At 42.1% G+C, this 22,842-nt stretch overlaps 1 protein-coding gene across 1 annotated transcript in view; it reads right to left on the minus strand.

Moving 5' to 3' along the window:
* TECPR2 (tectonin beta-propeller repeat containing 2) overlaps positions 1 to 22,842 on the minus strand; it is a 111,841-nt gene that overhangs the window by 84,967 nt on the left and 4,032 nt on the right. The window contains exon 2 of the mRNA XM_004376710.2: positions 13,385 to 13,670. Within this exon, the coding sequence (XP_004376767.1) occupies positions 13,385 to 13,603 (219 nt within the window). The 5' untranslated portion in view covers positions 13,604 to 13,670. The remainder of the gene's footprint in view (positions 1 to 13,384; positions 13,671 to 22,842) is intronic.

A 22,842-nucleotide genomic window follows, 5' to 3' on the forward strand; every position in this document is an offset into this window, starting at 1 on the left:
TTAAAACCAAAGGATAGTTTAGCTTAACTAGGAAAGAATGTCTGCCTTGAGTATTATGCTCTTTTAAGAACTATCTATATGGGATCAAACTGACAACAGCAACTTGAAAGATTAGATAGAAAGCTTAGGGGTCAGTGAGTTTATGTTAATGAGGGAAGAACAACTCAGAAAAGGTGGGTGAGAATGGTTCCACAACTCAAAGAATGTAATCAATGTCACTAAATGGTACATGGAGAAACTGCTGGATTGATGTATGTGTTTTACTGTGTATATCCTCAACAACAACAAAACGAATAAAATTTTATATGTATGTATTAAATAAAAAAAAAAAAAAGAAAGCTGTCAATGGGAACTGAAGCCAGCCCTGAAGCTACTGGCTTCCCTGGGACTACTGGGCAACACCTAGAGCCTTCCAACACCTACAGCCTTCCTTTTCCTAAGCTAAGCAGGGTTAATCGAGACAAGGCCCCAGGCCAGAAACAGTGGGCAGCTGGAACTGCTATCCCTCCTTGAAAGAGCGAGTTAGGGAAAAACTGATTTGCCGCAAACAGAGCTGACAAAGAAATTTGCCTTATATCTCAAACATCAGGGTGGAGTGAATAAAAAAGAAGAATCTTTCCCCAGAATCTGTAGTTACAATCCCACCCTATACAGCATCTGAGTTTGACTTTATTCTTCCTTTCCACTCAAAGGAAGCTCTAAGTGAGGCAGTTAATTTGAAGTGCTTCTATGTTAGTAACACTCCAAGGTGCCTGGCAGAGAAAACCATAAACCTCATCCATGGAATACAACCTTGAAACGGGACTCTCAGGATTCCCACATTTTAGGATCAGCCAAATAGTGCGTAATTAGAAATCAGCATAGGGAAATAAGCCCTCATGAAGAAGAGGCAACTGGACCAACCAGTAATAGAACCGGACAACCCCCACTCAAGTACTTCATTTAGATTGAACTGACCCAGGACATAAAATAACTGGGCTTAAAATGTTCACAGAAATGAAAAAGGAAGTGGAAAACATAACCAAAGAGCAAACCACTATCAAAAATAGTCAGATAGAAATGAAAAAGAATCAAAAAGAATTTAAAAACTCAATAGATGATTTGAATAGCAGATTAATTATAGCTCAAAGAAAATTACTGAACTAGAAGACAGATCTAAGAAAATTACCTACTTAGATAACAAAGAGAGATGAAAAGATTAAAAAAAATGAAAGAGAAGTTAAGAGATGTAGTGGATAGATTGGAAGAGTCAACCTATATCTAATTGGGATTCCAGGAGGAAAGAAAAGTGGGTAGGGGAAGGCAATATCTTTAGAGATAAGGGCTAAAAATTGTCCAGAATTAATGAAAGACATGTATTCTCAAAAGCATATGTCTTGAAAAAGATCAATAAAAATAAATACACACATATACATCTTGTAATGAAACAGCAAAACCTCAAAAGCAAAGAGAAGATATAGTATCAGAGAAAAAAGGCAAATAACCAAAAATGAATTAATTGTTCTCAAAGTTACAGTGGAGTCCAGAAAACAGCTGAATCACTACCTTCAAAGTGCCCAAAGAAAAAACTGTTCAACTTGAATAGTATGCCTGTATAAACAATTCAAAGTGAGCGAGAGACATTTTCACACAAAAAATAAATAAATAAATAAGAGCACTTACAACCAAAAACAGTCACTACAAGAACCCTTAAAGGAGGTACTCCAAGAAGAAAAATGGTTTCAAATGAAAAGGATGAGATATGAGAAGGAAAAATGAGCAAAGAAATAGGTAAAATTGTGAGGAAATCTAAACGACGACTATAAAATCCAATTATAAAATGAAGTAATGTCCAAGGTGAATGCTTAAAAATAGAAAGAACTAAAATACTAGGCAGTTATGTGCATGATGAGAGAAGTCAGAACCATCATGATAAAGCTATATATAGACCAATATCCCTCATGAACACAGATACAAAAATCCTCAACAAAACATCAGCAAAATGAGTAGAGCCAGACTAGAGAAGTGGGGCTTATCACAGTAACACGAGGTTGGGTTAATATCTAAAAATCAATAAATGTACCATACAATAGGATAAAGGAGAAGAATTATATGATCATCTGTTAGATTCAGAAAAAGTATCTGACAAACTTTATCATCCATTCATGATAAAAAAAAAAAAAAAACTCTCGGCAAACTAGAACAGAAATAAATAGAAATAAAAAGCAGCTATGAGAAACCTACAGCTAACATAATAGTTGAAGATTAATGCTGAGGCAAGGATGTCCACTCCCACTATTGCTATTAAAAATTACACTGGAGGTCCTGGTCAGGATAATAAGTCAAGGAACAACTGAAAGGCACACAAGCAGAAAAAGATGAAGTAAAACTGTCTTTCTTCATAGACAGACATGATTATCTATGTAGAAAATCCTAGGAAATCTACAAAAGAGGATATAAATAAGATGAAAAAAAAACAACCATATTTCTATATACTAAAAAAAAAAAAAACAAACCTGTAGCCGTTGAGAAGACTCCAACTCAGAGAGACCCTATAAGACAGAGTAGAACTGCCCCATAGGGTTTCCAGGAAGCAGCTGGTGGATTCACTCTGCCAACCTTTTGGTTAGCAGCCAAGATCTTAACCATGATACCATCAACAAAAAATCCAAAAATGAAATAAAGGTGTTACATGGTTCTCACATTATCTGTGAACTGGTATATTATTTGAGGGAAGAGTGTGATAAGTTCAAGACAAATATTGTAAACTCCATACAACGATAAAACAATCCATTGCTGTCGAGTCTATTCAGACTCACAGTGTCCCTATAGGACAGAGGAGAACTGCCCCATAGAATTTTCAAGGAGCACCTGGTGGATTAGAACTGCCGACCTTTTGGTTAGCAGCTGTGGCATTTAACCACTACGCGCCACCAGGGTTTCCATAGAAACCACTAAAAAACAATGAACCAAAGAGATAGAGTCTAATAAGCTATAATGGAGATAAAGTATGAAAAACAGTTAATCCAAAAGGCAGCAGAACAAAAGAAAACAAAGGATACAGAATAGATAAGCAGAAAACAATTAGCAAGATGGCTGACTTAACCAGTGGTTCTCAACCAGGGGCAATTTTGCTCCCCATGGCGTATTTGGAAGTGTCTGAACATTGCTACAACTTAGGAGACGCTACTGGCATCTACTACATAGAGGCCAGGGATGCTGCTAAACATCCTACCATACAGGACAGCACCCCAACAACAAAGAATTAGCCACCAAAATGTCAATAGTGTGAGGCTGAGAAACCTCGATTTAAACCCCAACATATTAATAACAGGGACCCTGGTGGTGCAGTGGTTAAGCGTTTGGCTGCTAACCAAAAGGCTGGCAGTTCAAATCCACCAGCTGCTCCTTGGAAACCCTATGTGACAGTTCTACTCTGTCCTGTAGGGTTGCTAGGGTCAGAATCAACTCGATGGCAGTGGGTTTGGTTTATTTTTTTTTAGTATTAATAATTGGAGCTATGGTGGCATAGTGGTTAAGTGCTTAGCTGCTAACTGAAAAGTCATTGGTTTGAAACCACCAGCTGCTCTGCGGGAGAAAGATGTGGCAATCTGCTCCTGTAAAAATTAAAGCCTTGGAAACCCTATGGGGCAGTTTTACCCTGTCCTATAGGGTCGCTATGAGTCAGAATCAACTCGACAGCAATTGGTTTGGTTTCTTTGAGTTGAGTTATACCAATAATCACATTAAATGAAAGTGGTCTAATATGCCAATCCTCACAACTGGACTAATAAGCAACATCATGATAAACAAAGAAAATACTGAAACTGTCAAGGATTTCACTTTACTTGGATCCACAATCGACACCTATGGAAGAAGTAGTCGAGAAGGCAAATCTGCTGCAAAAGACCTCTTTAAAGTGTTCAAAAGCAAAGATGTCACTTTAAGGACTAAGGTGCGCCTGACCCAAGCCATGGTATTTTCAATTGCCTCATATGCACGGGAAAGCTGGACAATGAATAAGGAAGATCGAAGAACAATCAATGCCTTTGAATTACGGTGTTTGGAGAAGAATATTGAATATACCATGGACTGCCAGAAGAACAAACAAATCTGTCTTGGAAGAAGTACAGCCAGAACGCTGCTTAGAAGGGAGGACGGCCAGACTTGTCTCATGTACTTTGGACATGTTATCCAGAGGGACGAGTCCTTGGAAAAGGACATCAAGCTTGGTAAAACAGAAGGTCAGCGAAAGAGAGGAAGACCCTCAACGAGATGGACTGACACAGTGGCTGCAACAATGGGCTCAAACATAGCAACGACTGTGAGGATGGTGCAGGACCGGGCAGTGTTTGGTTCTGTTGTACACAGGGTCGCTGTGAGTTGGAACTGATTTGACAGCACCTAACAACAACAATATTCCAATTAAAAGGCAGAGATTGTCAAACTGGATAAAAAAGTAAGACCCAACTTTATGCTGACTACAAGAAATGTGCTTTAAATATAATGGCACAGATAAAAGTAATAGAATGGAGGAAGACACACCAAGCAAACTCTAATTATAAGAAAGGAGTAGCTAGCTATATTCATATCAGACAAAACAAATTTTAGGATAAGGACTACTACCAGAGATAAAGAGAGACATTTTATAGGGATAAAAGGATCGATTCAACAAGACATAACAATTCTAAATGTGGATATATCTAACAACAAAGCTTTAAAATACATGAAGCAAAACCTGACAGAGCTAAGAAAAATAAATGCGCAATTTCAGTTTGAGATTTCAACACTTCTTCCTCTCAAAGTAATTGACAAAACAAATAGACTCAAGATCAGTAAGGCTATAGAAGACTTGAATGACTATACTATTGTTTGTTAGTTTGGTTCCACCAAAAAGCAGGCCCTAAAGACAGAATGAGACATGTAAGACTTTTATTTCGGAAAAGGCCTTGAGGAAAAAAGGAGAAGTAGGTGGAGAAGACAGAAGAACTGTTAGATCACAATGCAGGTCTGATACCTGAGATGCTTTAAAATACATGAATGAATCTCAGATTTCAGTGCAGCTTAAGAAAGTTTTGCCCAAGCCACTGGAGAAGCCTCAAGCCAAAGTCACCTGCAAAGGAGCTTCCTGTCCCACATCAATGGGCCTGCTCTGCTCTCACTGGCCGACACAGAGGCAGGAAGTGTGGTCTTCACGTAAACGCGGTGGTGGGGCACAATACAGCAGTTGGGATTGTCCGTCAATGACGATTCCAAAAGCAGGAGCTCATTACTGAAGTTAGGTTATTACCAAGGGATTTAAAAGGAAAAAAAAAAACCCACTGCTGTCGAGTCAATTTTGACTCATAGTGACCCTACAGGACAGAGCAGAACAGCCCCATAGGGTTTCCAAGCAGCACTTGGTGACTCAAACTGCCGACCTTTTGGTTAGCAGCCAAATCGTGACTACTATGCCACCAGGGTTTCCTAGCAAGGGATAGATGGCATGAAAAAACATTGATAAAGTTCTATTTTACTTAAGGAGAAAAAGCATTTGAGGGTTTTTTTTTTAATGATTACATCAGGATATATCAAACCTCTGTTAAAAACCAAAAACTCGTTGCCGTTGAGACGATTCTGACTCATAGCGACCTGCCCCATAGGGTTTCTAAGGAGCAGCTGGTGGATTTGAACTGCTGACCTTTTGGTTAGCAGCCAAGCTCTTAACCACTGTGCCACCAGCACTCCAAAACCTCTGTCAGGTTACAAAGAAATATTCAAGGCTGAAATCCACCATTAATATCTTTTTAACAGTATTTCTTTCACAAAACCAATCCTTCACTGAACACATTAGTTAAAAATAGGATTTTACTGTACACTAAGGAAGAGTTTTCTGGGCAAACACTTCGCCTTTAGGATGGCACTTGGCTGATGTTCTTAGGCTCCTTGGCAGGCAGCGTTCCCTTTATCAACAAGACAAAACAGCATTCGGGAAGCAGTGGTCTTTGTGAGCAAGTTCATGGGAACTGTGGCATATGACAAAGCTTCCTTTATGAGCTCCTTCTGGTGGGCCAAACCATAATCTTCAGTCTAAACTTCTGGCGTACCAATAATTAATGGATCAGAAATATTCTGAAGTATTTAAGAAGACTCAAATAAGAAATGAAACCATTCAGTTCGTAAGAATTATCTCACCAGTCTTTCTCCTTTTGCTAACAAAGAACAGTTGTTTAAAGTCTGAGTACTCGTACAACTTTTTAATGATCTAAAAGCGAAACATAAGCATCTACTTTACTTGAATAATTTGCTTAAGTCCACAGGGCAAAATGGAGTAGGAATTCCCCTGGATTACACTAAGGAATCAGAAGGCCGGGGGATTCTACGACTGGAGATCTCACAGAGAGAAGAACAGCAGATTATCTATAAAGGAAAACAACTAGACTGCCAGAAGTCGTAAGGTGGTAACACCAAATCACCACGTGACATGAGATACGGATCAAGTTTCATTTCCTTTCCCCATATTCATACCCAACTGTCCCAAGCCATTTATTGAAAAGACTCTGTAGTAACTTCCTTCGCAATAACTCAACTGTCTACACCCATATGGGTCTTCTGACTTCTCTATTCTGTTCTATTCATCTATTTATCTAGACTTATACTAACATCACACTGCTTTAATTACTGAAGCTTTCTAAGTCTTGTTACTTACTTACTTAGAACAACTTCTCCCATCTTGTTCTTTTTCATTAGTGTCTTAACTATTCTTGACTCATTATAAGTTCACAGTAAAAAATACATATTAGTAGATGGCCATTCTCCCTAAATGGATCTATAAATTCAGTTTGATTCCAACAGGTTTTTTTAAGAATGCCAGTTGACAACGTTGTTTAGCCATGAAGAGAAGTGAAGTCTTGATACATGATGCCACACGGCTGAACCCTGAAAACACTGTGCTGAGTGAAAGAAAGCCAGATATGAAAGGACAAAGGCTGTATGATCTCACTTATACGAAATATCCAGAACAGGTAAACGCGTAGAGAACAAAGTTCATTAGTGGTTACCAGAGGCTGGGGAGAGGAGGAAAGCGGAAGTTACTGCCTTAAAGGGCACTGAATTTCTGTTAAGGGTGATGAAAAAATCTGGGGAAGGACAGTGGTTATGGTTGCACAACATGGTGAATGTAATTAATGTTGCTGAATTGTACATGTAAAAATGGTTGAAATAGCATATGTTTTGTTATATACATTTTACCACAAGTAAAAAACAAAACAAACATGAATACACACATAGGTATAAATCAATGAAGCAGTCATAACATTCTGAAGCATGACTTTTCTGAGAAGAAAACATTTCAAGTATATTTCTACATAGGGCCTTTCCTTCCTCTACCTAGAATATTCCACCTAGATATATCCGCATGGCATGCTGTTCACTCTGGTCAGGTCTTCGTTCAACTCTCACCTTCTCCCTGAATATTATGGATTGAATTGTTTCCCGCCAAAACTGTGTGCCAGCTTGGCTGGGTCACGATTCCCAGTATTGTGTGATTGTCCACCATTTTGTCATCTGATGTGATTTTCCTATGTGTTGTAAATCCTAACCTCTATGATGTTAATGAGGAAGGATTAGCAGCAGTTATGTTGATGAGGTCTACAAGATTAGACTGTGTCTTAAGCCAATCTCTTTTGAGATATAAAAGAGAGAGAAGTGAGCAGAGAGACATGGGGACCTCATACCACCAAGAAGGCAGCACCAGGAGCAGAGCGCATACTTTGGACTCGAGGTTCCTGCACACTGAGAAGCACAGGGGAAGATGGATGACAAGGACCTTCCCCTAGAGCCAACAGAGAGAGAGAGCCTTCCTCTGGAGCTGGCGCCCTGAATTCAAGCTTCTAACCTCTTAAAAAGTGTGAGAGAATAAATTTCTCTTTTTAAAAGCCATCCACTTGTGGTATTTCTGTTATAGCAGCACTAGATAACTAAGATACTGAGCTTACTCCCTGTAGTATTTACCTTCCCATACAATATTAAATTTTCCCTAAATTAAACTAGTTGATGCATCTCTCAATTGTTACTTGGAAGTTCCAAATAGTTCATGGATCTAGAACTTTCTGTTTAAAAGTGCAACCACCCCCTCCCAGCACTCCTATCCCCTTCTCCTTCTCTGGTTTATGTTTCCCTCAGCACTTCTCACCACCTTGTTTGTTTACGTGTATATTTTTCTGGTTGACTTATTTCCTTCTCTGGTGCTCCCCACTGGACTCTAACCATTATGAGGGCAGGGACCTTGCTACTACATTCTCCACTGCAACTCCAGGACCTAGAAAGGGCCCAGCCCATGTAAGCATTCAACAAATACTTGCTGAATGAATGAACTGGGAGAGCAAGACTGGAAAAGTCACAGAAACGAGAACTAGCATTCTGCCATCGTGTACCACTGCAGTGGTTAGTGCAAAGATAGTTCTAAAGGCAAATCCATAAAATTTCAACAAGTAGCTGAATGCTAAGAAGAGAGAATGAGAATTTCAAAACAGAAAATTAAAAATTCAAGTCAAGTTATCTTTCTGGTCTATTCTTACACATCACACCCACATATTTAACAAGTTTATAACATTTTTGTGCTTGTTATTAGCTCCTCACATCATTTTCTTAGTGCTTTTGGCACGAGGTAGGAAGAATTTCTTGTGCTTCCATCTGCCCTCTCCCACTGACTTCTGTGGAAAACAGGTTTCCAGAAGCATTATTGAAAATGCATGCCAGGCTATAGTTACCACATAAAAAGTCTGCTTTCTTCCTTAGGAACATAACTACATTTAAAAACATGGTCTTTTACCCGTGCTGAACATGGATTTATAAGGGAATTTTTTTATTCACCTTCCCATAAAACATTAAGTTCTCACTAAATTAAACTAGTTGATGCATCTCTCAATTTTCATCTGGAAGTTCCAAAGAGATCATGGATCTAGAGGAACATCACAGTTTCTATTGTCCCCCAAACCCAGAGACTTGCATGGAAGACTCGCCTCTTCTCGAAGGAAGGAGCACGATGGTTATGCAACCAGCTTACGTGACACGGAACAATTCTCAGTTACCTAGCGCTGCTACGGAGCCCTGGTGGCGAAGTGGTTGAAAGCTCGGCTGATAACCAAAAGGTCAACAGTTTGAATCCACCAGTCATTCCTTGGAAACCCTATGGGGCACTTCTACTCTGTCCTATAAGGTTGCTGTGAGTCGAAATTGACTTGACGGCAACAGATAGTGCTGTATAACTGAAACACCACAAATAGGTGGCTTTAAGAACCAGACATTTTCTCACAGTTGAGGAGGCTAGAAGTCCGAATTCAGGGCCCAGCTCGAGCGTAACGCTCGTTCTCTGTCAGCTCTGGGGAAAGGTCCTTGTCTCTTCTCAGCTTCTATTCCTTGGCTCCTTGGTGATCCTCATGTGGCTTGAGTCTGTAGGCATATGTCTTTCACCAAATTTGGGACATTTTCAGATATTATTTCTTCAAACACGTTTTCAGCACTGGGTTCTTCCTCCTCTCCTTCTGGGACTCCAATGACACACACATTAGACCTTTCGTTATTGTCCCACAGGTCAACTTTATGGGGTCGCATTCCCAAGCTCCTTCCTCTACACAACCTCCCTAGTACTTCCTGGTTCCCTGGGGCTCACTTTTCGGTCTTCTTACTTGAAAGCTGAGGCTTTAGCTACCTGCTCTGCTGTGTACTTCCACAACCATGCCCGTATCTAGGGCCAAGAGGCAAGAGGATAGAAAGAGGGAAAAAAAGGAAAAGAAGTTGACTCCACCCTTCTTGAAACCACAGTTCTATCTCCTAGAGAAGCAGCAGCTCTACCTACCAGAGAGGAGCTTTAAGCTCCCTCTGCTGCCAGCCATCACCGCCACCACAAGACTGCTTGGGGACCGAGGTGTGAGACAACCAGAAAGAGGGGGAAAAGGGAGATTTCCACATAATCTGAGTAGCAGTTTCCTTTCCCACAATTTGAGTCGGAACTAGAGGGCTTCTGCTGCACCTCCCTGTGTCTTGGTGTCTATCTCCAGCTTTAGGCTGAGCTGAGTTCAGACTAGGAGATACTGGAGGAAAAAAAAGGTAAACTCACTGCCAGTTTCAAATTCTGATGTTCTTCCCCAAAATGCCTGCTACTGTTTCCTTTTGGAAGGTCCCTGAGTGGCACAAATGGTTTGCACCCAACTACTCACCTAAAGGTTGACTCAAACCCACCCAGTGGCACCTTAGAAGAAAAGCCTGTGATCTGCTTCTGTAAAGATGACAGTCAAGAAAACCCTACGGAGCAGTTCTACTCTGTAACACATGGAGTCGCAATGAGTCAGAATCGGCTAATGACAATGGGTTTGGGTTTTTGGTTTATTTATTTTTCAGAGTCTTCAAATAGTTGCTTCATGTATTCTGTCGAGGTTTCATGGCTGTACTCAGTGGAAGACGCAGGATGGAGTGTGCTTGCTCCATTTTACCTGGAACCAGAAACCTCATCAGTTGCCCTAGTCGCTTTTGCCTGCACTAATTTAAAGAACAATTGGCAGGAAGAACTGGATTGTTGGAAAAATTCTTATGACATTGATTGATTAAATTCTAGCTGAAGGATGCTATCTCAGGCTGGGTTCTCTAGAAGAGCAAAACCAGTAAAGTGTATATATAAACATATAGACAGATTTATTTCAAGGAAGTGGCTCACACAATTGTGGAGAGTGGCAAGTCCTCAATCTGGGGTCAGTGACAGCCTGGAGGCTTCTCTTGATTCATGTGGTAGCAGGGGCCGATGAATTGAAAATCTGCAGGTCAGGAGGAAGGCTGCTGGTTCATGGGGTTGCAGGAGCTGGTGAATCTAAAATCTGCAGGTCAGGCAGCAGGCTGCTGGCTCACATCCCAAGAACCAGAGGTCAGAGAATGACGAGGTGAAATGCAGGACTGAATGCAGGATCGAGAGAGAGCAAGCTTTGCCAGAACATCCATAAATATTGGACGCAGGCCACACCTCCAAGGAAACTCCCCTTTCAACTGACTGGCTGCTCACATCAGATCACAAAATGGAGGATGATTACATAATATCTGCCAAACCACTGAGAATCGGAGCCTAACCAAGTTGACACATAACCTTAACCATCACAGATGCGGATCTAGGAAACTCCTCTGACATCGCAAAAAAACATCTGACCATGAGAAAAGTGTCCACACTAGTAACTGTTGGCATAGTTTTGGAAGGAATATTCAAATCCTATAGGTTTGGAGTTTTTTTCACTGGGAGTCTGTTTTGTGGGTCTATTTTTAGCCAGATAAATTCTGCTGGTCTGAGGATATAATTTTACTTCCTTTGGTCGGTTGTCTAAGTTTGTAAGTAAATAAAGTTATTAAAAAAATAAAACCACTGTAATGTAAATTATGACGACAAGAGTACCATAACAAGCTTATAATCCTAATATTGCTTCTGTCAGCTGTTTCTTTTCTAACAGGTTTAAATTAAGAAAATGTAATGTACTAAATTTATAAGTCTAATTTATTGGATTGATAAGAGAAGCATTAAATGCTTAGGAACTATGTTGATGTTGGATTCCTAAGTCTTCCTTGTTAAGAGTTTGAAGTATTTGAGAGATTTCTAATATATTAAGTTTGGAACTACAGTGAAACCTGTGAGAGCCGAACTTGATGGGACTGCCTCGTTTTTCCGGGTCTCCAGAGTTTTCCACTTTTGACAGGGTGCAATCTTACCACCTTCCTGTCGCTTGGTTTAACAGAAAATAAATATTTGAGTTTTCCTTCTCTGACAGGTTTCTGCCTTACACTGGTTATGGCTTTTGCAGGTTTTACTGTATATTTTAAAGATTAACTAACAATATAAATGGTCTTAAATGTTTGGGGAAATTGATCAAATTCATGAGCATGCTGACCATTAATCAAAGAAAAGGAATAGCAATTGTTCTAATTTTTATACAAAAAATATTATTAGAGACTCTAGAATCAGTCTGAGTAGCCCTGGTGGGGCAGCAGTTAAGCACTTAGCAGATAACCGAAAGGTCAGCTGTTTGAACCCACCAGTGTCTCTGTGGGGGAAAGACACGTGGTCTGCTCCCATAAAGATTACAGCCTGAGAAACCCTGTAGGGCAGTTCTACTCTGTCCTGTAGGGTCGCTATGAGTCGGAACTGCCACAACAGCACACCACCACAAGAGTCAGTCCGCCTAACTTCAAACGGTAACGTTGCCATTAGCTGTCTGACCTGTCCCTCGGTCATCTCCCTGGTAAAATGGGGATAACAACACCCACCTCATAAAGTCTGGTGAGGATGAAATGAGTTAATACACAGAATGGTTTAGAATAATGCCTGGCACGTAGTAAGTACTATGTGCATGCTAACCAGTTTTGTTTTTTTAAATTGAGCATAGAGGCTTAAGCAAAACTAACTTTTTCAATTAAAACTTTAATAAGTTGACTACTGATTAAAACACAAGAATTTTTAAACATTTCTCTTAAATACAAAAATCCTGACTTGGTTCATAAAAGCCCACTAATTACACAGTAAAGCCACAAGAGGCCATGAGCTCCTTGGGGTAGGAGCCACCCACCTCACTTTGGGGGACCTCATAAAAGCTGTGTACTCAATCAACTACAGATATTGACTAAGTGGATGAACTAAACTGTGGCTCATCAATATCTGGTGTCAGTTACAACGTGCTCAGACAACACTCCCACCAACATCTACAATACACAGGCATGCCAGAATCAACCAATCATATGGAACAGAGACTGGTCCTGATCCCAACATCAGTGTCATACAGAAGTGATTTTAGTTAAGATGTGCATATTCTGGCAGCAAGCCAGTATTTATATTAATCTTCTTTCATAATAATTTCAACAACAGAATAACTAGAGATAGGTCAACTGAGGCACTTTGAGAAAGAAAACACTTAGAAAAAATAACCTACTTCTAAAACATTTCTGTTGTTGTTGTACACCCTCGTGTATATTCCAACTCACAGCAACCCCACAGAGCTGACCTGCCCTACAGGGTTTCCTTGGCTGTAATCTTTACAGAAGCAGATCGACAGGTCTTTGTCTCACGAGCCCTTGGGTGGATTCGAACGGCCAACCTTTCAGTTAGCAGCTGAGTGCTTAACTGCTGTACCACGAGGGCTCCTCCAAAGTATTTCTAGCAAGAATTAACACAGTAAAGTGTTCTCTTTTAAAGCGATGTTAGATTTTTGAAGGCAGGGGGAAAAAAAAGTTAAAAATACTGTTTGCTTTCAGGTGGTTTTAAAGTACTGTTCAGGTGAGATGTTAAGGCCATATTCTTGCAAATGAGAAGTAACTGATTCCGTCCTACCGCGCATTTAAGCGTGTAAGGCATCGGCCAGGGCTCACGCCCATGAAGGTGAAGACAAGCAAGGCTCACCTCGAAGTTGTACTTCCTCATCTGGTTGACCTGCCGGCAGTACAGGTAGAGCATGCCGATGCTGCTGCCCACCGCGATATAGTCCCCGTTGGTATCGAGGGCCGTGAGGTAGACCACGATAGAGCGGAAACCCTTCTGGATCTTTGTGGGAATGGCATTGAGGAGATAGTACAGAGGGCAGAACTCTCTGAATGTCACGGGCTCTGAGAGTGAAGCCATGGCTGAGGTTTCCACAGACGACCTTCTGGCAGGAAAAGGGACTCTGGCATCGAGGGAAACCTGGGGGCTAAAGAATAAGGCATTATCATTTTCCCAGTGCCTCGTCATGCAAAACAGAAGTAATGTTTAATAGCGGGAACCAAGAACTTTTTAGGTGGGTAAAAATTACAGCTGGGGCTTAATTCAACAGCGAAAATAAACAATCCATTCATGGTGTCATTCAGATCACTTTCGAGTATTTTAGTTCAAAGTGCACTTCAAGACAGACTGACCCCTCTGATTCATGTTGTGAATTCTAAGGAGGGGTGAAAAGAATATAAAAAAATAGCTCTTACTCTCAAGGAGCTTATGTTTTAGCCAGAGAAGCAAATGAAACACTGCACAGATACAAAGCCACATGTAATTAGGAGCTGTGGGCTCGGATGAGAAGAGAGAGAGATCAGTGTGGATTAAAGTCAGCATGGAGAAGTCTTCACTGGAAACATCTGAACCAGAAAGCCTGCCAGGACAGACGGGGTGTGGAAGAAACAGGAAAGACTTTCTGTCCTAAGAGAACTGTGAACCAATCCCGGACATGGAATCTGCTCACTGTGCCAACGAGACAGGGAGGAAACAGATCCCAGTGTCGTGCACAGCCTCTTGGGCGCTCAGAGACTGGCATCTGTGCCACACAGAGACCCATGCCTTTCTGCATTTTGAAATCAGAGCTTCCCTTAATAAAGACACTCATAAGGAGAGTCAGGAATAGGAAGATGATACTGAACGAGTGGCTAACGGTCTCCATGAACAAATGCCTACTTCGCCATGAGACCAGAACTGGATGGTGCCCGGTGACCATTACTGAACATTTTGATCAAAGATTCCATAGAAGAATACTGATCAAAAGAGGGAAAATGCAGAACAGAATTTAAAATTCTCATGGAACCCAGACTTCCTGGAGCCATGGAGGGTAGATGAACCCCTTGAAACTACTGCCCTGAGATAATCTTTAGACCTTAAACCAAAAATATCCCCTGAAGTCTTCTTAAATCCAAACAATAGTTTAGCTTAACTAGTAAAAAAGGCCTGCCTTGAGCATTATGCTCTTTTATGGAACTACATATATGGGATCAAATCGACAGCAGTAACTCGAAATATTAGATAGGGACCTTAGGGGTCAGTGAGTTTATGTTAATGGGGGAGGAACAACTCAGAAAAGGAGGTTAAGAACAGTTGCACAACTCGAAGAATGTAGTCAACATCACTGAACTGTACGTGTAGAAACAGTTGAACTGGTGTATGTTTTGCTGTGTACATTCTCAACAACAATAAAATAAACATATAAAGACACTCAACTCTTGCATAGCACGTTACCATTTACAAAATCCTCAACAGCTCATTTAATCCTTGTTGTTGTTGTGTGCCACTGAGTCAATTCCAACTCATATCAACCCTAAAAGTCAGAGTAGAATTACCCCATAGGGTTTACTAGGCTGTAATCTTTATGGTTACATTAACAACCTGTGATACGCAGATGACACAACCTTGCTGAAAGTGAAGAGGATCTGAAACACTTAAGACTGACCAAGATCAAAGACTACAGCCTTTAGTAAGGATTACAACTCAACATAAAGAAAACAAAAATCCTCACAACTGTACCAATAAGCAACATCAGGATAAAAGGAGAAAATAATTGAAGTTGTTAAGGACTTCATTTTACTTGGATCTACAATCAACACCCATGGAAGCAGCAGTCAGGAAACCAAATGATGCACCGCATTGGACAAATTTGCTGTAACAGACCTCTTTAAAGTGTTAAAAAGCAAAGATGTCACCTTGAGGACTAAGGTATGCCTGACCTAAGCCATGGTATTTTCAATTACCTCATATGCATACAAAAGCTGCACAATGAATAAAGAAGACCAAACGAGAATGGATGTCTTTGAATTATGGTGTTGGCGAAGTATACTGAATATACCACGGACTGCCAGAAGAATAAACAAATCTGTCTTGGAAGAAGTACAGACAGAATGCTCCTTAGAGATGGGTCTCTCTCCTTAGAAGCGAGGAAGGCGAAACTTTGTCTTACGTACTTTTGACATGTGATCAGCAGGGACCAGTTCCTGGAGAAGGACATCATGTTTGGTAAAGTAGGGGGTCAGCGAAAAAGATGACCTTTAATGAAATGGACTGACACAGTGGCTGCAACAATGGGCTCAAACATAGCAACAACTGTGAGGATGGCACATGACCAGGAAGTGTTTCAATCTGTTGTACACTGGGTCACTATAAGTCATAACCGACTTGACGGCACCTAACAACAACAATCTTTATGGGAGTAGACCACCAGGTCTTTTTTCCCACGGAGCAGCTGGTGGGTTCAAACTGCTGACCTTTTGGTTACCAGTAGAGCACTTAAACATTGCACCACCAGGGCTTCATTTAATCCTTACCCTACCCTATAAGGCAGGTGGCGTTATCCTCTATTTTTAGATGAAGATACTGAAGGCCTGAGTGGTCTAGACACTTGCCTGAGATCACACAGCCAAGGCTTGAATTCAGGTCTTCTCACTCCAAGTCCTGGGCCCTTTCCAATACACAGTCAAAGCCCTGACAGACAATCACACCTAGGTAGATCTCTGTACCTGATTATACCTGGAAGGATATTTTAGCCCTTAGCGCTCTATGGAGACTTTCGAGCACCTGTAGCGGAAACTTCTTGGGATGCTGGACTTACAGTCTGTTGGGACTGTGGGCTCATCTAGGTGACTGACTGACTGACTGACTGACTTCCAAGCCCTCTTCTGATCAAACTCACAAACTTGTTCTCACCAGGGGCCTCTGCATTGGCTCCTCCCACTGCCCCAAATGCTCTTTATCCAGATGTCACTTGGCTCTGCTGTTTCTCCACATGCAGGTCTCTGCTCACCTGACTGCCCCATGACGCTCCCCTCCAGCACTCTCTGTCCACACCCACCTCTTTCCTGCTGACAGCTGCCTCTGCCTGACCCACCATGACTGAATCACTAAACCCCAAACCCCAGTCCCTAGCAAAGGGTCACACACTTATGAGGTACTCAGGAAGTATTTACTGAATAAATGAATGAGTTCTGAAAAAGGAAAACTTGCAAGGAAGAAATGAATGACAAGAACGGAAGCACAGCAAAATACCATCTCTTCTCCAATATGGCCCAACTCAATCCAAGAAGAAAATCCCCTAGATCTGTAGAGCATGTCCAGTTTTCCAGAGCGCTCTTAGATTCCTACTTCATTTGACATTCACAACAGTCAATTTACTGAGATAGGCAGGGAAAATATCTATGTATGGGAATTTTCCTACAGGTACATTCATAATAATCGTATCGCTGTTTTATTAGAAGCTGAAGCTCTGGAAAGTTCAGAAACTTGCCCAAGGTCACAGTCCTAGGCGCCTGGTGCAACAGAACGCTGGACTATTAACACTGGTCCTGTCCACAGAGCAGGACAGTTCATAAACTCACAACTTCTAAAGGGCAACTCGGCCCTCGCTGAGAGATGGACATGCTCTCCAATCCTTGTTTGCCCAAGTACAGCAGAAAGGTAGGCAAGAGCCACACAACCCAACATCAAATGAAAACGAAATGGCTATCGGGTAAACCAAAAATACAGCGGGCAGGCACCTTGGGAAAGCATGTTCATCATTTTAAGGACATGGTGCATGAAAACCAAAAATAATAATAACAGTGATAATGGTAATAGCTAACACTAAGAGCTCAGGCTGCTAACCAAAAGGTCAGCAGTTCGAATCTACCAGCAGCTCCTTGGAAAATCTATGGCACGGTTCTACCCTGTCCTATTGAGTCGCTATGCGTTGGAATAGACTTGATGGCACACATTATTAGGTAGCAGAAACTGTTCTTAGCACTTACTAGCTCATTAAATCCCCACAAAAAACCTATCAGGTAGGTACCATTGTTTTCTCCATTTTACATACGAGGAAACTGCTCCCGTTTCAAAAATCTCCTCTCCATTTTTAAGGATGAAGACAGGCACCAGGACCTGTGAGCCTTCATTTCCTCGACGAGTGTACACATACATACACACGCGCAAACCAGCATGCTGTAATTTTTATGTAATTTTAAAAATAAAATTTTGTCTTTACAAAAGTTATAAATGCTCACTATAGAAGATTTAGAAATATGAAAATTACAAAGTAAATAAAAGTTACTCATAATCCTGTCACACACAGGTATCAGATATTTTACATATATGTATAGATTTTCACTAAATAAATCATGTACATTTTCCAGGTCATTAAATATTCCCCTACGACATGATTTTTAATGAGTATATACAAAAACTTCAAGAAACACAGTATACGGAATATCCAAAATTTTCTCAACCAAAATGTTTTAATTTTGCCATCATAATAAGCAATACAGACAAACCTTCAGGCATTTTCTTGGAATAAATTTCAAGAGGTAAAAATGTTGAACTAACAAAAGAATCAATTGCCGGCCAGCATGGTCTGTGAATATCCCCAGCACGTTCTCTAAAAAGCACACAGAGGCCAGTGAGTCCCACCAACCAGAGGAGACAAGGCAGCAGGGCTGGGGGCCGGGTGCCCCAGGAAGACCTCAGCAGGCATGTGAGAACACACACGGTCTCCCTACCTGGGGGCCTCAAGGACAGGCTTGCCAGCCCCGGCCAAACAGTCAGATGTGAGGAACAGGCTGGCCAACTCCCAGCAAACCTCCTTCAGAAGGATGGGCTAAGGAAGGCCTCCAGAGCCACTGCCTGGCTGGTGTAGGAGAGGTTTGGAAAAAATAATTTAGACTCCACATACATTCCTGCTTTGGTCTTTTGTCTCTCCATTACTCCACCCTCAAGGAGCCCTGGTGGTGCAATGGTTAAGTGCACAGCTGCTAAGTGAAAGGCTGGCGGTTTGAACCCACCCAGAGACTCCAAGGGAGAAAGACCTAGCAATCTGCTTCCGGAAAGATTACAGCCAAGAAAACTATATGGGGCAGTTCTACTGTGTCACATGGGGTCGCGATGAGTCAGAACTGACTACACGGCAGCACATAATGACAACTATCCCATCCTCACACAAGACCACAGCTCTGACCACCCCCTAGCCCCTACCCCAGTAAAATTAAGCCTCTTGCCTCTGTGGAAAAGCAGTGGTGTAGTTAATGACAATGGAGTCAAACAGACCTGGGTTCACTTGAAAACACCTTGCTTAGTGAAGTCAGTCACAGAAGGACAGATATTATAGGATCCCACTTACATGAAATATCCAGAGTAGGTAAAGGTACAGAGACCAAAGTTCATCAGCAGTTACCAGAGGTGAGATGGAGGGCGACAGGGAGGTCGTTGCTTAGGGGGCACTGAGCTTCTTTCTGTTGAGGGTGATGGAAAAATCTCGAGATGGACAGCGGTGATGGCTGCACATGATGAATGAAATTCACGTCACTGAATTGCACACATAAAATAATGTTGGAATGGCAAATGTTTTGCTCTACACAGCTTTACCATTAAAAAAAAAAACCTACTGATACACACAGCCACATGGATGTACGTCAAAAACCCTACACTGAGCAAAAGAAGCGAGACGAGATGAGAATACATACTGAACGGCTCCATTTATATTAATTTCACCAACAGGCAAATCTAATCCGACAGAAGTCAGAGGGGTTGTGGAGGGACAGGGGTCTGACTAGAAAGGGGCAGAAGGGAACTTTCTGGGGAGACAGAAATGTTCTATACCTTGTTTTGTGGTGGTAGTTACACAGGTAGGCTGCCAGAGCTCATCGAACTGAACATTTAGTATCTGTGCATTTTACTGCGTATAAGTTATACCTCCATCAAAAATTAAAAAAAAAAAAAAAAGACCCAAATTCAAATCCTAATCCCTATGGGTCCCTGGAAAATGACTTAACCTCTCCAGATCTCCACTGACACTGTAGATGCATTGCACAGACTAAATGAACAATGTCTAGAAAACACTCGGCTTTCTATGTTTAGACTTTCTGCACAGTGGCTAACCAAGCCAGAAATGGGGTGCTATCCCTGCTGCCTTCTTCTCTGTCCCCACATCCCCCAGCCGCTCCAAGTGTGCCAGGTTTACTCCCTAAGGACACTTCACCAAGCCCATCACCCCAACACATCTGCATCACCAGTTTACAGAACCTTGGTGATCTGGCCTCTGCCTCCTCGGCAGCCTCAGGGTCTCTAACTCCCCTTGACCACCAGCTAGACTGACCCGTCACAATGACAGTCTACCTTGGCCTCTTTCGCCTCCTGGTTTTTACCCACGCTATTGCCTCTCTGGAGGTGCTCGCTGATCTGCTTTAGCTGAGAGCTCCTAGGAAGAAAGTGGAAGCACTAAGCTCTGCACAAATGTCAGCCAGTGGTATTTCCTCCTTTTAAATCCCCTCTGCCCCAGCAGCTCTCTCAAATAATGACATTTAGCTTTCAAAAATCCATTCACTTGATTTGAGACTATTCATGGACAGCGCCAGAACTCTACACAGGAGGGGCCTGGAGATTGAGGTCTGGTTAGAAGGGGGCCAGGGGATTCGCCCTGAAACTGTTTGCAGGGCAGACATGATATTTTTTACTTAGACATGTATACTTGGGGTGGTTTTGTTGTTGCTACTCACCGTCGAGTAAATTCTGACTCATGGTGACCCCACGTGCACAGAGTAGAACTGCTCCAAGGGTTTTCAAGGCTGTGACCTTTCGGAAGCAGACTGCCAGGCCTGTCTTCCAAGGAGCCTCTGGGTGGGTATGAACCACCAACCTTTTGGCTAGTAGCTGGGTGCTTAACTGTTTGTATCTCTAGGGACACCCGGAGTGGTTTAGGAGGTATTAATGGCTATTATGGGAGGTCAGAGTCCCTGGGACCATCTCCTTGGCACAACCAGTGATAATGGCACCAAAAGCAACTTCAAATGTGGAAGAAGGGAGCACAGCACTCGCCTGTCAGTCTCTAGCAGGGACTAAAAACCATCACCACTCTGTGCCAGGTAACAGCCTAATCACAGCTTGAATCATAGTTATCGTTCAAGCTGAAATCCATCACCCTTGATTCCTCCCTCCCCCTCACCCACAACAGTCCTTCACCTGGTTCCATCAACTCTATCTCCAAACCCACCTCAAACCTGGCCTGTCTCACTAACTCTATGGCTGCACCCATCTCTCATCTGGACGACTGTCCTGGTCTTCTAGGGACTGGTCTCCTGGTTCCATGCCCGCCCCCAGGACCTATTCTCTAACACAGCAGTCAGAATGAACTGACTTCCCTGAAATAAAAAACTTCCGTGCTCCAAACGACGCCATCAAGAAAGCGAAAAGACAACCCACAGAATGGGGGAAAAACATTTGCTAATCATATATCTGATAAGGGGTTTGTATCTAGATTACATAAAGAACTCTTACCCATTGCCATCGAGTTGATTCCAACTCATAGCAACCCTACAGGATGGAGCAGAACTGCCCCACAGGATTTTCAAGGCTGTAATCTTTACGGAAACATACCGCCACATCTTCCTCCCATGGAGCAGCTGGTGGGTTGAAACCGCCAACCTTTTCAGTTAGCAGTCAAGCACTAAACCACTGTGCCACTCTCACGACTCAACAAAAAAAGGACAAACACCCCAATTTAAAGCAGGCAAACGTTCTGAACAGATATTTCTCCAAAGAAAATATACAAATGGCCAAAAAACACATGAAAAGATGCTCAACATCATCAGCCATCGGAGACATGCAAATCAAAACCACAATGACACCCGCTAGGATGGCTAGACCCGGGAAGTCAGATAATAGGTGTCTCATACACTGCTGGTGGGAATGTAAATGGTGCAGCTCCTTTGGAAATCAGTCTGGCAACTCCTCAAAAGGTTAAACATAGTTACCACATGACCCAGCAATTCCACTCCTAAGTACACACTGGAGAGAAATGAAAACATACATCCACACAAAAACTTGTACACGAATGTTCACAGCAGCATTCTTCATAATAGCCAAAAAGGAGAAACAACTCAGTGTCCATCAACTGACGAATGGACAAATAAGATGAGGTATAGCCACTCAACGGACTACTTTCGGCAATTAAAAGGAACGAAGCGCTGATTCAAGCTGTAACTTGAATGAACCTTGAAAACCTTACGCTAAGAAGCCCGTTAGAAAAGACCACATATTATATACTTCCATTTACATGAAAAATCCAGAATATGGACACCTACAGAGAAAGAAGATTAGTGGTTGTGCAGGATTGCAGGGTGAGGCTGGGCAGTGACTGCTAACGAGTGAGAGATTCCTTTTTAGGCTGATGAAAATGTTCTGAAATTAGACTGTGGTGATGGTTGCACAATATCGTGAATATGCTGAAAACTACCGAAACCACTTCAAAGGGGTGAATTGTACAGCATGTGAATTATACCTTAACAAAGCTGCTACCAAGAGATTAAAAAACAAACATAAAAGAATGAGCTCTTTGAGAGGCAAATCAGACCACACCACCTACCCTACTCAAGACTCTTCGGTGGCTCCCCAGGGCTTGGAGGACAAAAGCCAAATGCCTCCCCGTGGCCTCCAAGGCCCTGTGTTATCTGACCTTTCCCTGGCTCCCAGTTCCATCTCTACCCCTCTCCACAAGGCCTCCAAACTCTAGTCCTCCCCAACCTGCTTCTTCCCCCACCTCAGGACTGAGAAGGCTTCTGCCCAGAATGGGCATCTCCTCAAGCCCTAGCGTCGAAAGGCTTTCCTGACCAGATTAAAGTATTTCACAGCCCCCTCTTTTCTCTATCACATCATCTTGCTTATGCCCTTCATAATACTGATCACAATCTCTAATTACTTCATTTGCTAAGTAGTTAAACGACCATTTTTCCCATGAGAATGTAAGCAACACAAAGTCTCTCTTGCTTACCAATGTAACAACAAAACCAAACGTGCTAAGAATAGGCTATAAACAAAAGACAAACCCCAACCCACTGCCAATGAGTCCATTCCAAATCATAGAGACCCTACAGGACAGAGGAGAGCTGCCCTATGGGATTTCCAAGGCTGTAATCTTCACAGGATCAGGCTGCCACATCTCGCTCCCTCATAGTGGCCGGTGGGTTTGTGCTGGTGGGTTTGAACCACTGACCTTTCGGTTAGAAGCTATCATGGTTTGAATTATGTCCCCCCCAAAATGTGTGTATCAATTTGGCTAGGCCATGATTCCCGGTACTGTGTGATTTTCCTGTATGTTGTAAACCTGCCTCTATGAT

This window comes from Trichechus manatus, unplaced genomic scaffold, assembly GCF_000243295.1.
Source record: "Trichechus manatus latirostris isolate Lorelei unplaced genomic scaffold, TriManLat1.0 scaffold00045, whole genome shotgun sequence".
NCBI classification, from domain to species: Eukaryota; Metazoa; Chordata; class Mammalia; order Sirenia; family Trichechidae; genus Trichechus; species Trichechus manatus.